Raw genomic sequence first — 16,760 nt, 5'->3', positions numbered from 1 at the left:
ATGCTCCAACTCGTGAGATGGTGCACCCATGCAACCATGTGTCGCACGTTGGCGCATCCTTGTGAATACATTTTTCTCACTCGTGTTTCGTTTTTAGGGTTTTTGGATATTTCTTGACACTTTCTAGGTTTTCATGTTATTTTTCTTTGCATGAAACAAATCGTGTGAAAAAGCACAACTGTGCTTAAGAGTCAAGAACAATCGTGTTTTTGGAAAGCATATTTGCGCGAGCACATGTGTGCTTCAGGGAAAATCATAACAGTGCTTCGGTGTGAAGCACATATGTGCTTTCCGAAATGTGAAAAGCACAGATATGTTTATCGAAAAGTGAAAAGTAGAGATGTGCTTTTCGGGAAGCACATCTGTGCTTCTCAAAAAGTGAAAAACATATGTGTGCTTCACGATGAAGCATAACCATGCTTCTGCGTGAATCACATATGTGCCTCCCAAAAAGTGAAAAGCTCCTCCATTTTTTTTCTGAAAAGCACAACCGTGCTTTTCTGGTTTTGTTATTTTATTTGTGAAGGAAATATGCCCTAGAGGCAATAATAAAATTGTTATTTATATTTCCTTATATCATGATAAATGTTTATTATTCATGCTAGAATTGTATTAACCGGAAACTTAGTACATGTGTGAACACATAGACAAACAGAGTGTCCCTAGTATGCCTCTACTTGACTAGCTCGTTAATCAAAGATGGTTAAGTTTCCTAGTCGTGAACATGTGTTGTCATTTGATGAACGGGATCACATCATTAGAGAATGATGTGATGGACAAGACCCATCCGTTAGCTTAGCATAATGATCGTTCAGTTTTATTGCTACTGCTTTCTTCATAACTTATATGTTCCTCTGACTATGAGATTATGCAACTCCCGAATACCGGAGGAACACCTTGTGTGCTATCAAACGTCACAACGTAACTGGATGATTATAAAGATGCTCTACAGGTGTCTTCGATGGTGTTTGTTGAGTTGGCATAGATCGAGATTAGGATTTGTCACTCCGTGTATCGAAGAGGTATCTTTGGGCCCTCTCGGTAATGCACATCACTCTAAGCCTTGCAAGCATTGTAACTAATGAGTTAGTTGCTGGATGATGCATTACATAACGAGTAAAGAGACTTGTCGGTAACGAGATTGAACTAGGTATTGAGATACCGATGATCGAATCTCGGGCAAGTAACATACCGATGACAATGGGAACAACGTATATCGTTATGCGGTTTGACCGATAAAGATCTTCATAGAGTATGTGGGAGCCAATATGAACATCCAGGTTCCGCTATTGGTTATTGACCGGAGACGTGTCTCGGTCATGTCTGCATAGTTCTCGAACACGTAGGGTCCGCACGCTTAATGTTTGGTGATGATCGGTATTATGAGTTTATGTGTTTTGATATACCGAAGGTAGTTTGGAGTCCCGGATTTGATCACGAACATGACAAGGAGTCTCGAAATGGTCGAGACATAAAAATTGGTATATTGGACGGCTATATTCGGACACCGGAAGTGTTCCGAGTGATTTCGGAGAAAACTGGAGTGTCAGAGGGTTACCAGAACCCCTTCGGGGAAAGTTGGGCCTTCATGGGCCATAGGGAAGAGGGGAGGCATGCCACAAGGGGCAGCCGCGCCCCCTCCCTATAGGGAGTCCGAATTGGACTAGGGAGGGCCCCCCTTTCCTTCTCCTCTTCCTCTCCCTTTCCTTCCTTCCCCTTCTCCTCCTAGTAGGACTAGGAAAGGAGGAATCCTACTCCTACTAGGAGGAGGATTCCTCCTCCCTTGGCGCGCCACTAGGGACGGTTGGCCTCCCCCATTGCTTCTTTATATACGGGGGCAGGGGGCACCCTAGAACACACAAGTTGATTGTTTTCAGCCGTGTGCGGTGCCCCCCTCCACCATAATCCACCTCGGTCATATCGTATCGGTGTTTAGGCGAAGCCCTATTCCGGTAGCATTATCATCACCGTCATCACGTCGTCGTGCTGACGAAGCTCTCCCTCGACACTCTGCTGGATCGTGAGTTCGTGGGACGTCACCGAGCTGAACGTGTACAGATCGCGGAGGTGCCATACTTTCGGTACTAGGATCGGTCGATTGTGAAGACGTACGACTACATCAATTGTGTTGTCATAACGCTTCCGCTTACTGTCTACGAGGGTACGTAGACGAAACTCTCCTCTCTCGTTGCTATGCATCACCATGATCTTGCGTGTGCGTAGGAAATTTTTTAAATTACTGCGTTCCCCAACAATTTGATTTTCGTATTTTTTGGTTTCCCTGTTTCTATTTTTGTGTTCTGGTTTATTATCTATTTACGCTTTAAAAAAATCAGTTTTCAGTTTTTCAAGTTCATCCGAATCTATTAACATGATATCTAGTTTTGAATATCATGACTCGAGAACCAAACGATGAAAATGGTTTATGATTTGGATGCACGGTTGAAGAGATAAAATGTTTTTAGAAAGTGAATCTATGAAAAAAAACCTGCAGAACTTCGAGGTCATGACAAGTGTCACGCATACAATACACCACTTGTCACCACTAGAGAAGGTGATGATGACCTTTACAAAGGGTATCCCTTAACTAGTGATTTCACTAGACCATGATGGCGCGCATTGCCGCGCCCTGTTCGCGTTTGATGACATGATCTAATTGTGTACAAATATAGATACAGTAAGAATGTAGTACATGATTAGTACCATTATGCAGGGTTGAAATATGATTATTATAAAAGTCACATGGGTTTGTATCTATTGTCCGAAATTGATGGGAAGTTTTACTGCTTCTGATTTGTTGGTTGAAAAAAATGAAGTACAATTTGCATGCGTATGTGTGTATCCAAGTATGTAGCACAATTTCTATCTGGAGGTGAAAATGACCCGGTGTGAGCAGTTAGAAAAAGGTCTACACACCCGCTCAAGAACATAGAAGCACGTGTTGTTGCCCTCATCTATTTAAGACATGCAAAATATTTGAAAAGATATAAATGGCACAAGTATCTCTAAATAATATATTTTACCTAAGAAGTAATACAAATTCATATGAGTCTTCTACCATTGACCTCAGTAAAGTGGTTGTTCAAAGACCTTGGTGAACGACAACAGTAAAAACAGAAAATAAGTCATCTCCAGCATAATAAGCTGAAGTCAAAACTCAATTATTTGCTCGTGTTTGGTATCAAGGATTACTTGTGCCAATGCAATGCGGCTATAGATTCATTCTGAATTTTTATTGATCAAGATGTAGTACAACACTCGTTGTCTCTTGATTGACTGTTTCCTCTTTGGTATCTTTGGAGCATCGAACATGCATTTTCTGTACATTGGCTACATGTTAACTCTTCGGCACCATAATAAAACTTTAGCAAGATAGTTCTTAAATTTACCAAAGGGAGCAGTACAAAATTTTCAATTCAAACTTAAGAAAAAAATCTAAGATAGGTCCAGTAAGGCAGTTCTTCGATTTCAGTGCAAAATTTTAGTGGAAGCCTAAGGGAAAAAAATCTAACATACTATCAAAAGTGACACATAGGAAAAGCACTATTCGAGTACTATCGAAAAGCACTATTTGACAATATTTTAAGTGTGATCGGTGCTTTATCCTCTTTGTTGCGAGGCCGGGGGTTGGATTTTGCAATCCACCTGCATCAACTTCCCATGGAGGCATGGAGCGGCATGAAACTCGCCTGGAGGTGTCCATGCGTAGCCCCTGATCCTGACACGGCCTACAGACCTAGAGAAAACAAAGCAGAATGGATCAAAACCAATCAGATTGTGGAGACAGATCGAGGCCGGGAGTAGCACTTTGAGAAGCTGCAACATTTTTCGGCCTGATGCCAAATCCAATTCCAATAGAGCAATTCGCATCATTGAGCTCGATAGTTCCTTTAACAAGAGCGACAAGTTAGATGGCTAAGTAATACGACGACAGTGACAAAACATCATCGATGAAAGAGGAGGGCATGGGTCAGCCGCAAAATCAACCCTAGTAGGCAAGAGATAACCGAAGTCCAGATGAAAGAAACGAAACAAAAGGAAGTAGCAATACGCACCTCCACAGTGCGCCAACGAAATCAGGCTTGCAGAGCACAGCGGCCCATCAGCTAATCAGCGGCTTATGTGGTCAAAATCGGCCCAGTTCATGTGACGGCTCCCAGGTCGTTCTTCGGAGCAGCAGCCCAAAAATGTTGGGCTGGACGAATCAGCGGGATAAGTTGGCAATTTGGGACGTACAACGGTACATTCTAACGGCTGCGAACAGCAAAGCGATGTGGTTTGTCTCAAAAAAAAACAAAGCGCTGTGGTGGCTCGGTGGTGGCTCCGTTGTACTGTTTAGTAATAGGAAAATTGGGCAGTATCCAAGAATCCAAGAATTGAGGAATTCAAATCAACCTTAACCTTAGTTTTCTTTTAGGAAAACTTAACCTCTTCGAGATTAGAGAGAAGGGAAGAGGAGGCGAGACGCTTTTCGCTGGCCGGGGAAACAAACCGCGTCGGCCTGGGGATTTGGCCCAAAGCCGGCCGACAGCGGCCCAACTGAAGAAGGCCTAACCGGGTCTTGCCTCGGAAGGAAAGTCACAGTGCTCTTGCGAAGCGTAGACACCGGCGTTTCCATCCTCCCGATCGCCGCCGATGGAAACTGCCGCCGCTGGCTCGCGCCGCCCGCCGGCCCTCCGCCTCCTCTGCCCTAAGAAGTCCGTTCTCTCCTCCCCCTTCCCATCCCTCCTCTGGCTCGTCGGCTCCCCTCGCTTCCTCCAGCCCGTCACCGTCGCTGCCGCCCTCCGCTGCCTCCGCTTCCTGTCTGACGACGGCCCGTTCTCCCCCGATCTTCCCCACGAAGCAGGCAAGTCTCTCACACCCACCCCGCTAACTTCGAGTCCTGGATCCCCAGCAGCTAGTCCCACTCATGGTCTTCCTCGCCTGACAATCTCTGCTGTTCGTGCAGACGAAATCCGTGGATTACTCGTGAGGGGGTTCGACATCGTGGGGGGCCTGTTCGTCGGGAGCGCGAATTTCGAGTCAGATGCCGGCAGAGCGCTGGAACTGGCCGGGGAGCTGAGGGAGCGGCTGTTCGGCGAAAGGGCGAGCCATGGCATGGTTGGTGGCTGCGTGGATGCGTCCACCGGGGACATTCGGTTTCTTGTTTCGGAGAGTGGCGGGTCAGAAGTTGTGGAAGGGCAGGAGGTGCTGTGGGGGGATGAGCCGGGGAGGTCGCTGCTGGAGAAGGGCTGCCTTCTGCGCTGCGAGCTGCAGCTGCAGCTGCCACTCTATCTTCCTTCGGATGAGACGATGTCTGGTAAGTGCCCCCTTCTCTTCCTCAGCTGTAAATGTCAAATTACCGTCCTTCTGAATTTTCATTATCCAAGTCTTTAGCTTAACTTTGCATGTGTCGAGTGTGAAGCCATATATCTGAAGTATGCAATGCTTTCGTGTTGTAAAATTGTTGTTCATTAGTGCTTATTATGCTTTGGTTTCACATGGTTGAGTGCTGAAAAGTTAACTTTTCCGTACTTAAATATCATGCTAGTATTATCTCCAGTTCCATGATTTTCTTGGATACTGGTAAAATGCCAGGATTGTTGCATTTTTATTTTATAATTTGGAACTGCGAAATAAACAACTAAGGGTTGATATGTAAGATGCAATTCCTTTCTTCTCAGGTATCATATGGATAATTTTGAGTATATGTACCCTTTGGTAATTTGGTCACCCAGCAACTCATTTGTTTTTACTTCTTGGGTTGCATTTGTTAGGATAATGCTCTGACATTTATACTTGAATAGCTGCATAATAATAGTTATTTTCCATGCAATTCTTCAATTTGTAAACAAAACCATTGTTTATATACCAAATTGTTTGTGATTTCTTGGGCCTGGCGAATGTGCACTTGCAGACAAAATGATGCGAACATATGTAGAGAGATTTTTTAAGGCATAACAATCATGTTTGCAGCACTTCTCCCAATTTTTATTGAAATTGTATTTTCTTATAAAGCAAAAAGGAAATTGTAGCAGGAGCTATAAATCGTTCTCTACTGAATGGAAGGCATAATTCTTTACTATCTCTTACCTTTTGTAGGCATTGAAGCGAGGTTTTCTTCACTCATTGAATCTACAGCTGCTAACCTCAGAAGTCCTCATGTTTCTTACCTAGTTGAAGGCCCGACTGCAACATTTGACGAATCACACCATTCAGTTATCTTACATGGCAATAATTTGAATTCTGTTTCCCAACTACCCATCAACACAAACACAAACAAGTGCAGTGCCAAAATTGTATCCTGTTCAGAATTCTTACCGACAAAGAGGCATGACCTCTCCTCAATAAGGGAGGTACGCTGCACTAAACTAAACTTGCTATACTTGTTTTGTAGTTCTAATGACCAATGTCAATTGTGAGACATTGTCATCTTCGGTCACTTACCTCTCTTGCTTCTGTTATTCAGTCATGAAATTCAGTATACCCACCGTAAAAAAAATTCAGTATACCTATCTTTAATATAAAATATTTTGGGAATCACATATTTCATGAAAATCTGTTTTCAGTTTTATGGATGACTTGTTTGGAAATATAAACTTTATGAAGGTTGAAGGACTATATGGAAAGTCGTAAGGCATCTGCCGAATGGAGATGCCTTTAATTACTGAATTTGTATAGTGTGACGATGTTGATTTATATTTCTATATCATGTGACAATCTTTAATCGCAATTCTCTGAATGTCTTATTTGCTAGAATGCAGATGCAATTCAGATAACTGTCCTATCCAATCAATCATTGAACATCTCAAAGGCTGGCTCCCCTGCCCCTATGTTAAAGTACTTTCCAGGTAACTATTTTCTTATAAAAATATTCTGCTTCTTGAAAAATAAAACTTGCACCTTTTGCTCCCTTTTTTATAGTGAACCGCGGAATGGCCGTAGGATAGCAATGCCTTTCGATGATCTATAAACCGGTGGCTTCACTACCGTTTTTATGGCTTCGTAGCAATGTACATGCATTGTGCTAGTATAGTATATTCACAGTATATGAGTATATTTAGAATGACAAAGTAATATATATATAGTATCGCACCATAGCATATGAAACATGGGTTTAAGTACACCTTACACCCGGTAGTGGAAAGTATTTTCCCTAAATGTAGTATGTAATACTCCCTCTGTTCCTTTATATAAGGTGTATTTGTTTTTTTTTTCAAAGTCAAAACGAGTGCATGTTTGACCGAGTTTTTAGAAAAATACACCAATATCCACAATAGGAAATTTATATATCATTTGATCCATCATGAAAGTAGTTTCATATTTTATCTATTATAGGTATTACAGATGTTATTTTATTCTATAATCTTGATCAAACATTGAAATGGTTGACTTGCACAGAAACCAATACACCTTATATTCTGGAATGGAGGGAGTATATGAGACGTCGGTCACTACACCTTACATCTTCAACATGGTCGTGGATCTGTTATACAACCACCCCTTGAGTTATAGAATACCTATTCTACAACCACCATCCTGTGAAAATAGCCTGACCCCTGAACCTCCACTGCCCACCGCACCATCCTCCTGCGCCACCCCTTTGCTTCCTCCCGTGTGCCGCCGATCTACTACTGTACCACTCTTCCCAATCCTCTCGCATGCTGCTGGTACACTTCCTCGCCGCCCTTCTCCATCCACCCGTGCTCACCTCCTTGCTGCCGCACCGCCCCTCCCCTTTCTTGGTGCCCCCGCCAGCCTCCCCCCCGCGCCGCCCTGGCTCCCGTTGCCACACCACTTCCCCAATCGCCCCTCCCCTGCTCGCAACCCTGCAGTCTGGTCGCTGTCCTGAGCTCCAGCCCCGGCATCATCTTCCAGCATCGCGATCGCCAGGTGAGAGGTCGCGCACCACCGTGAACTATCATCCTCTGTCGCCGCCCCTCCTCTAGCTCCTCCAGCACGCTGGCTCCCGCCCCCATCTCCTGCCGCAGTTTTCTGCTTCTACGGACAGAAGACCATTCGGTGAGGACAGCAAACAATTCACTATGTTAAGCGAAAAAAGAAGTCCACTGCAAACTGGTGCAGTTCGCGATATAAAATACTCCCTCCCTCCCATAATGTAAGACGTTTTTTTAACACTAGTGTAGTGTCAAAAAACGTCTTACATTATGGGACGGAGGGAGTAGAAGTTTGCTCTTCAGACCACAGTGGTTCACTATGTGAACTGCAGCAGCCTGCTGTATCAAAATAGAAAACAGAAGTTCACTTTGTCCATGCAGAAAGTTTACTTTTTGTTGGGAAGTCCATTTTTTCAGTCGGCAAGTCCATTTTTCGGTCTGGGGATGGTACACACATTGCCTGGCATTTCACATATTCACTCTAGGAAGTTCACTCTGCCATGTACAAGTATTCTATAACAGGTCGCAGAACAGATGGAGTACATTTCTTCCCCCCTTCATTTTTGAATCACTTTTCGCTTTCCTCACTGAAAGTATTTTCATATTTTATATCAGCACCAGCACCAGCACCAGCTAGCCTGAGAGTAATCGACCTGAAGCTAGATATATTATGCTACAGTTCTATGGATCTTCCTGTAGCCGTTGCTGTATCTGAGCTAGTTATTCCGGGATTAGCTGATCAGCTAAGCATTATGAAGAAGGCTATCGTCTCAGAGCTCTTAACTCAACAGCCTAAGGTATGTGATTCATAAGTCCTCTGATTGCCATGATGTCATCACTAAATCGATTAGTATATGCACATGGAAGGGCAACGGATACCTACCGTTTTACTACATACTACAAATGAACAACATGAAATGTTGGAGGTGCCACTTCAGCATGCTGCCAAGATATTGCCATAGGGATGTGTAAGGTCACCAACTCTAACTCTAATAGATTATTTGATTTGAACGCTTTTAAAAACCTAATAATTCAGATAAAAGTAAAAAAGGGCTAGTTAGGTCCAAAATCTCAAGATATGATATGAAAAATGGCAGCATGTTATGGAGTTGCAAAGGTTCTTTACAACATACTGAAAGCTATATCAAAACTACAAGTGGGGCTTTTAGAAACTTAGAATCAAGAGGTAATAGTAATCTTAGAAAAAGAGGTTGTAAATATGAATTCTCTGGTCACATCCCAATTCTGCAAGGTGACAGCTGCTTAAATGTTGTCTTCTTGCCCTTGTTACTGAGAAAAGGAATCAAAACTTGAGCATCGATGCTTGAATAGGCCCTGGTTGGACTCTTGTGAGTTTTGGGGCATGTATGCATCTGTAAGAGTGTAGTAAGATTGAGCTCCAGATGGATGCTTGGTGGTGTGGCAAATGCTCCTTATTCTAAGGCCTTTTTATCAGCCATTGTGCCCTTAACTTTACTAGGTTCTAGATTATTATTAGTTCATTTCTGAACTGAATATTATTGTGTGCTAATATTTAGTAGTAGGTTGGCTGATGCACCAAGCACATAGCAGCCTCGACTCATAGAGATCATCTTGTTAGGCAGAGAACACTTCAGTTTAGGATGCTAAGGGTAGGGTTTGTTAGGATGCAGAGGTTCTATTCCAAGGGTATAGTCAGTTCTCCCTGTTAAAGGGCACCATGTATGTACCTTGTTGCGAATGAGCAGTGGAATATGATTAGGCCCTGCCAGTAGGTAGATGAGGCCAAGTGTCCTTTACGGCTTTACCCAACTTTCAAATGTCAATCCACACAATTATATTAGGTGCTATCAAGTTTTCACAATTATGTCGTGAAGAAATGTACAACATATGTGTCCTGTTGCCACACTTGCCAATCTAGTGAAAAGCAGCATGAAATTTGCAATTCACTACTTCTAATGCAATCGAAAAAGTTAAGAAAAAACAATCAACTACTCCCTCCGTTCCATAATTCTTGTCGTGGTTTTAGTTCGAGTAACATGTGAAGGGGAGCCTTGGCGCAGCGGTAAAGCTGTTGCCTTGTGAACATGAGGCCACGGGTTCGAGTCCTGGAAGCAGCCTCTTGCAGAATTGTAGGGAAAGGCTGCATACTATAGAGTATAGACCCAAAGTGGTCGGACCCTTCCCCGGACCCTGCGCAAGCAGGAGCTACGTGCACCAGGCTGCCCTTTAGGGAGTAACATATAGCTCCGTGGATAGGGTAGTTTTCTTGTTCTGATATTTTATTGTTGTAATTTCCATACAATAACATAATATATTTGCGTCATTAGCCATGATTTTCTTGCTATTTAATATATATCTGATTGCGTGCAAAACGTTATGGAATTTTTGTCCCTAACATCGTTTCTTTAATTTGTTGAAGCTTTGTCCGTACCATTTTATTCCTCCTGGGTTGCTTATTCCTCTAACAGCTATATACGACACAAGATACGGGGAGATTGAGGAAAAGCAGAGTATGAAATTTTTCTGATGCTTTGATGTATTTTGTAATTCTTGTTTTAACTTAGCATGACAGTGTACTTGGGTGTATTATTAAAGTTTGCATCATAAATTTGTAGGTGAACTGAGAAGAAATCTGCACTTCAGGCTTGGTCTGCCCTTGGATCGTCCTTTATTACGGACTTCTAATGCACTAACTTTTGGTGCCATGGAAAGGCGAGATAGAAGCTCATCTAAAAGTGGTATCAGTTATATTTTGTATTCTTCTTAGTTGCTCTGTTCCTTGTCTTCCAGTTAGAAAATATTTTCCTGACACCCACTGTGATCTATCATTGAGACCAGGTTCCTCATTGCTTCGAGATGTCCACAAAGAAATTCCATCTAGTGGTGGTTAGTAGTTACATAAGTTCTTACTTTGAGAGCATTAACAAATTTGCTGAATTTGTAAGGGGATAATGGTTTTTAATTTCATGTTTATTGCAGTATCTGGAGGAATCATGTCATTGATTGAGGGTTCATATGAGTATTACCATTACCTACATGATGGTATCGATGACAATGTAATGTTTGTTTTTGTACTTCAGGATCTCTTTCTATTAGTTCTTACCTCTCTTCTCGACAGTTTGTTTCATATATACTCCCTCCGTTCCGAATTACTTGTCTTAGATTTGTCTAGATACGGAGGTATCTAGCACTAAAATGAGTCTAGATACATCCGTATCTAGACAAATCCAAGACAAGTAATTCGGAACGGAGGGAGTATGTGTTCTATTGCCTGATGTCTACATATGTTAAAAAATACCTAGGGTTTATTTGAGTATCTTGTTCAGTTCTTAGACAGCAGGTATAGTCCTTTACCTTCATAACAGATTATAGATTCCCACCCCATGGCTGGATGTTGGTTTCTGCATTTCTTTCGTCAGTGCTGTGAAGTCCTCTCCCAGTAAGATGATAGACAATCACACCTGTCCATTTGATGGAATTAGATGTGACACATAAGGCTACTGCACAAGCAACGAGTATATTTTGCTTAGTTCGAATACATCTTATTTACCAAAAAAAAACAGAACAATATACTAGAAAAAAGATTATCTGTTTTACATATAAAATGCAGCTGTACAGAGGTTTGAAATTCAAATATCTGGTTTGAAATATACAAATATTTATCATGGTGTTATCAAATTCTTTGAAAATAGTACTCTTAGAGTAACTCCACTAGTGCATGTCACTTGTTCTAAAATCGTGCCACACAGGATTTCATGTGATCTGGAAGTGGTAGAGGAAAGGAGGAAGAGCCCTGTCTCCCATGCCAGCTCACCAACATATATGTTATCCTGGTTTTAGTAACAAGCTTAATGGAGAGGTTCTTATCATGGATGTGGCTGAACAATGAACATCATCCCCACATACTGACGAGCTTAGTAACAACCTATTGGAGGTTTTCTTAGTGTCATGCCTTGGGTTACTGTTATATACTCCCTCCGTCCCATAATATAAGAATGTTTTTTACACTAGTGTAGTGTCAAAAACACTCTTATATTATGGGACGGAGGGAGTATATTTTTTCTATATATCTGCCACGTGCCCCCCCTTTCCAACTGTTGCTTTCCAAACTGTATACAACACGACTTGCAATCTTCTCAAACCAACCTATTGTGTACCTTATCTGACTGCGGTAGCACCTATCCTGATGACTGCTATTTTTTTTACCAGACAATTCTAATTGATATTCGTTTTCTTTGAAATTAATGCTTCACATATACCTGTTTTTGTCTTTAAATTTGTAACCGAAATAATAAATCATCATACTTTAGTTTTAAAACATTTGTCAGAGAATTTCCTGTTATAGGCTTTATTATATGCTTGGTGCCCCTTTCTTCAGCTGAGGAGGACATAGAGAATGGTATTTCATGAGTTGCATTTGGAAAGCTTCTACCTGAAATTGCTCTGCTAGTTCCACTTCCATGTTTTGGTTTTGTTAATAATTCTGTAGTAACATAGGTGTCTTGCCCATTCATGTAGAGCTATGACGAATTATTGAAGAGCACATTGTAGTTGGCATTTGCTTTAAGCCTTGCAACTGCATTGTTAGAATTCGGAAAATAGGTCAAAAGTTGCTTGCTGTAGCACTAAATCAAGTGTTGGTATTACAGGGTGGACTTTTTTTAATTATTATTTGTGCCATGTACTTCTGCATTATACCAGTTGGTGTGAAATGATTAGTGCTAAAATTTCTGATTTGGATATTTTTCAGGCTAAAAGATTTGCCTTTCCAAACATGTAATTGCTCTTTTGTGTTGATCAATAAATTGAATTGACACGAGTCTTTTGCCTTCTACTATAATAGCAATGCCTGGGGACTATGTTGTGTTTTACTCGGGTACATTTAGGTAGCATTGTGCATACTGCATGCCTGGAACAGAATGTGATGAGAACAATAGATGAGGAAAATAAAATAAAATCATATGTCAAATCTGTTTGGCTACTTCTAGATACTTCTATTGTAGTCTAGTATTTATTTTCTTTTCTCAACCTTAGCTACTGTTTTCTTCTAGCTATGAGTAGCTATGAGTAGAATGGTGGATCTTAAGTAATGTTTTCTGGAGTGTTCTAGCCATAAGTAGAAGTGAGACATGAAGGATTCCCAAAGTCCTATAAATATACAGGTCCTCGCCTCTAATTTGTAACCAGACTATGTATCCACTACCTGTAATAAAACTTGTTGTTCTTATCTAAGATCTTGACTAGATCTTGTGCTCTAGGAGTTTTGGATTGAACTCCTGCTGCCATATCAACACATTGATGTTGTTCCTTCAACACTTGTGTTGTACACATTGTAGCAGCAAGGTGGAGTTGCTCCTCCACAACTTTATGCTGCTTCAGAATGCTACCTATTTTTGGTGTACCTCAATCATATGGTTCAGGATGATTTTAAGTCTCTGAGTTTCTGTTGTGGCCAGTGGTGACAAGTCTTTGTTATCCTCCTTTTTCAGGGATGGGGATGTGCTTACCGTTCTCTACAAACAATCATGTCTTGGTACAGGCTACAACAGTATTCGTCTATAAATGTTCCTTCACACAGGTTTGACAGACTAGATGTTATCATGCCTATTTTTTCTACAATTGTTTAATAGTAACCTCTTTCTACAATGGTACAGCAGAAATTAAGATGCCAGGCTGATTAATATATTTGCTCCAACTTTCTAATCAGGGAGATCCAGCAAGTTCTTGTTGAAATTGGTGATAAGGATCCATCATTTATTGGATCTCGGGAATGGATTGGAGCGATAGAATTAAGCTTTGTGCTTGACAAACTTCTTGGTGTGAGTTTATATTTCTTTTGTGTTTGATGAATAATTGTGCATGTTTGATGATGGTTTTCTTTTCTAAGAATGGCAACGGTTAGTTAGCAACCTACCGGCATCCTACTCCCAAACCCAAGCACCAGCATCTTAACATAAGCATCATCAACCACATGGTCTCACAATGTTCATTGTTCGAAATACATTTTCGTGAATTGCTGGAGGACATCAATGCAGGACTGTAGGTTGTATAAGTTCTAATATCACTCAAGGTGCATTGCACATATGCCTTTACTAGTGTGTTCCAAACTTGTCAAAAATCAACAACAAATGATGGTATTTCCAAAATCCATCATAACTGAATCATGAGTTTGTTGCCTATCTTAAAATATGCATGGAAGGAGGTGCTTTGTTGATGATCCTTATTTTGGTTCAGATTGCTGAAACCATATTCTGGTTTAGACTCATATTTTGTTGCTTTATTGATTAGCAAAAGATTGATTTGAGCCCTCTAACCCTGTAAGACTGTAATTGTTCAGTTGTAACCTCAAAACGATTACAAAGTTGATTTGATCATCTCTACAAGTTAAATAACCTATTGTCTATTGACCCTGAAGCTTGTTTGCAGTGTTGCGTGTAAACCTAGAAACAGTTTGAATTATAACTCAAGCTTTTGAACATTTTTCGTTTGTTACATGTTCTTGTGGTCCATTTTATTCTGTGAATTCAGATGTTGTGTCTGATCCACAGAAAATATTTTTGGGAGAAACTGAATTTCTGAGTAGGTCATTTTTTTTTCTTCCAAATATGTACCTTTAAGTCTTCCAGGTTTGTTGGTCGTAATCGTACTCGGTGCACGAACCAGTGGATAGCACTGGAAATGCCCTTGCCTTAGGATGTGAACGACCTTGAGTTGGAATTCTTGTGCATTTGTTCTATTCGATTGGAATAAAATAGTTAAAGCATCAAAATGTCCTTTCACAAGGACTGGGACTTGACCCCAATATCTCTTGCACACAGGACTACACCAGTATATAGCAATTTTTAGGAATACACCAGTTTGTAGTTGATGTGCTTTTGTATTATCATTACTTGTGTTAATCTGAGAGGAGATAGTTAATTCAGTACACTCATGTTTCTTATTCCTGTATTGAGTTTTGAGTATATGTTATTGTTTTGGCTTAACAGAATTCGGTCATGCAGGCTAGTTGCAAGATAATTAACGTGAGATCTGGTGATGAGCTTCCTGAGAAATGCAGAGAACTTGCGATACATTTTGAAACCCAGGGAACTCCTGTAATGATTGGTACGTACTTATGTTTGATGCCATTATTTACAGCTGCAATAAGTTATTAAGTACTCCCTCCGTTCGGAATTACTTGTCTCGAAAATGGATGTATCTAGAACTAAAATACATCTAGATACATCCATTTCTGTGACAAGTAATTCCGAACGGAGGGAGTATTATAAATAAACCCTTGAAACCTATTTTCATGGATGCTATCTTCCTGAGGACTTTGGATCAATTAACCTCACTCTGTCTGGTGCATAAAGCATTTCAGATTCATCCTGACATTTCATACCTACTGCATACCTTGAGTTCTTTTTTAAACTTGGTGCATATCTTGAGTTGGTTTGTGTCTGCTCCCAAAAGTCATCTTCTGTTGTGCTATCTTCATGAGACTATCAGTCGCTGTCTTCTATTTCCATGCGCCAGCTCTTTTTTTTCAACTGAAAACTGCAGGGGAGGTCGCTGTCTCTATTTCCATGCGCCAGCTCATTTGATAGAACATGTTATGTTTGTTACATAGAAAATGTTACAAACGAAAAATGTAACTTGTTACAAACGTCATGGGAGATAGAACATTAGTTACATGTTCATGTTACATGAAAATAGAACATGTTACATTTTTCGTTTGTACCATTTTGATAGAGGTCGCTGTCTTCTATTTCCATGCACCAGCTCTTTTTTTAACTGAGTAACAATCTGCCTGAACTCATGTAACAAGTCAAAGGCTTGGGGCGATAAAAGGCAGATGAAAGAGGTCAAAAAGCTCCTGGGAGTTGAGAACCTCACTGAAAGAAATAAGATGGTTGGTGGCAAAGGAGTGTATTCTTTGAAATTTGAAGTCCATGAGAGGAGAGTGCCAAGAATCACTCCAAAACCTTGTGCATAACACGCATAGTGTATACAAGTAATAGTGTATACAAGTACTAAATGTATGGAGTGTTATCATAAGTCATGGTTGCTTCAATGTTCATTTTCAACTTGTGGCAATGTTTGTGCTGATTGACTAACAATAGCTGTGTTCCAAACGTGTGGTCATCTTGATGACAATCACTGTTTTCTCATCTATTTCAGCCACCTACATTTTCTGGACCATCCATGCATAACACTTCCTGATAAGCAAGAAATGGCAATAAGATTAATAAAAATGGTGGCAGACACAGAGAGATTAATCGAGTTGGATAATTCATGCAAATTGGCTACATTTGGATGCATAAATAAACCTATTCTTATACTGATCCTTTAAATATTGTTGGTAATGAATGCAGGTGGTGGAGTTTTGGCTTATACCCTTCTGGGAGTTGATTACAACGAAGCCAGCGGTGATTGTGCTTTTCTCATCCTTGATCCACACTACACTGGTAGTGATGACCTCAAGAAGATTGTTAATGGTGGGTGGTGCGCGTGGAAGAAGTCTGTCGACAGCAAGGGTCGGAGCTTCTTCTTGAAGGACAAGTTCTACAACCTCCTTCTGCCCCAAAGGCCCAATATGGTGTGAGAACCGGATAATTTTAGATCAAGCATTCGCATAGTGACTGGGTTGTGACTTACATTACAACAATAGGCGTTGGCCGAGTCCATAGATATTGTATTTCCAGCATGAATAGATTTTCAGCAATATCGTTATTGAGGCTGCATGTATCTCTTATTGATGCATTCGCATGTGTATGTAGCACAAATTTGATTTATTTTTTTATAACTTCACCATTATGGCGGGTGAAGAACACTCTTGTTTTGTGTCAGGCTTTTTCTTGTAAGTGTTTTCTCCCTTAATGCAATGATGATACATGGCTCTCATGCCTCTTTTACATAAAC

General features: G+C 40.9%; 1 protein-coding gene across 2 annotated transcripts; it reads left to right on the top strand.

Moving 5' to 3' along the window:
- Positions 1–4,546: 4,546 nt before the first annotated feature.
- Positions 4,547–16,675, top strand: LOC123147850 (probable Ufm1-specific protease). Of its 2 annotated transcripts, none has more exons than XM_044567165.1 (13): positions 4,547–4,846; positions 4,949–5,299; positions 6,082–6,335; positions 6,737–6,830; positions 8,499–8,674; positions 10,279–10,369; positions 10,475–10,597; positions 10,698–10,745; positions 10,839–10,915; positions 13,349–13,437; positions 13,567–13,678; positions 14,861–14,963; positions 16,214–16,675. In XM_044567165.1, the coding sequence occupies exons 1-13, from the start codon at positions 4,636–4,638 to the stop codon at positions 16,441–16,443; spliced, it is 1,959 nt and encodes a 652-aa protein (XP_044423100.1). In that variant the 5' UTR covers positions 4,547–4,635; the 3' UTR covers positions 16,444–16,675. The 2 variants fall into 2 exon arrangements, with proteins under 2 accessions (XP_044423100.1, XP_044423099.1); XM_044567164.1 differs by having other exon boundaries at positions 8,493–8,674.
- The last annotated feature ends 85 nt before the right edge of the window (positions 16,676–16,760 follow it).

The sequence above is a fragment of the Triticum aestivum genome, chromosome 7A (genome assembly GCF_018294505.1).
Source record: "Triticum aestivum cultivar Chinese Spring chromosome 7A, IWGSC CS RefSeq v2.1, whole genome shotgun sequence".
In the NCBI taxonomy this organism is placed as follows: Eukaryota; Viridiplantae; Streptophyta; class Magnoliopsida; order Poales; family Poaceae; genus Triticum; species Triticum aestivum.
The sequence above is the reverse complement of the archived record's forward strand: the minus strand, read 5'-3'. Positions and strand labels throughout refer to the sequence as shown.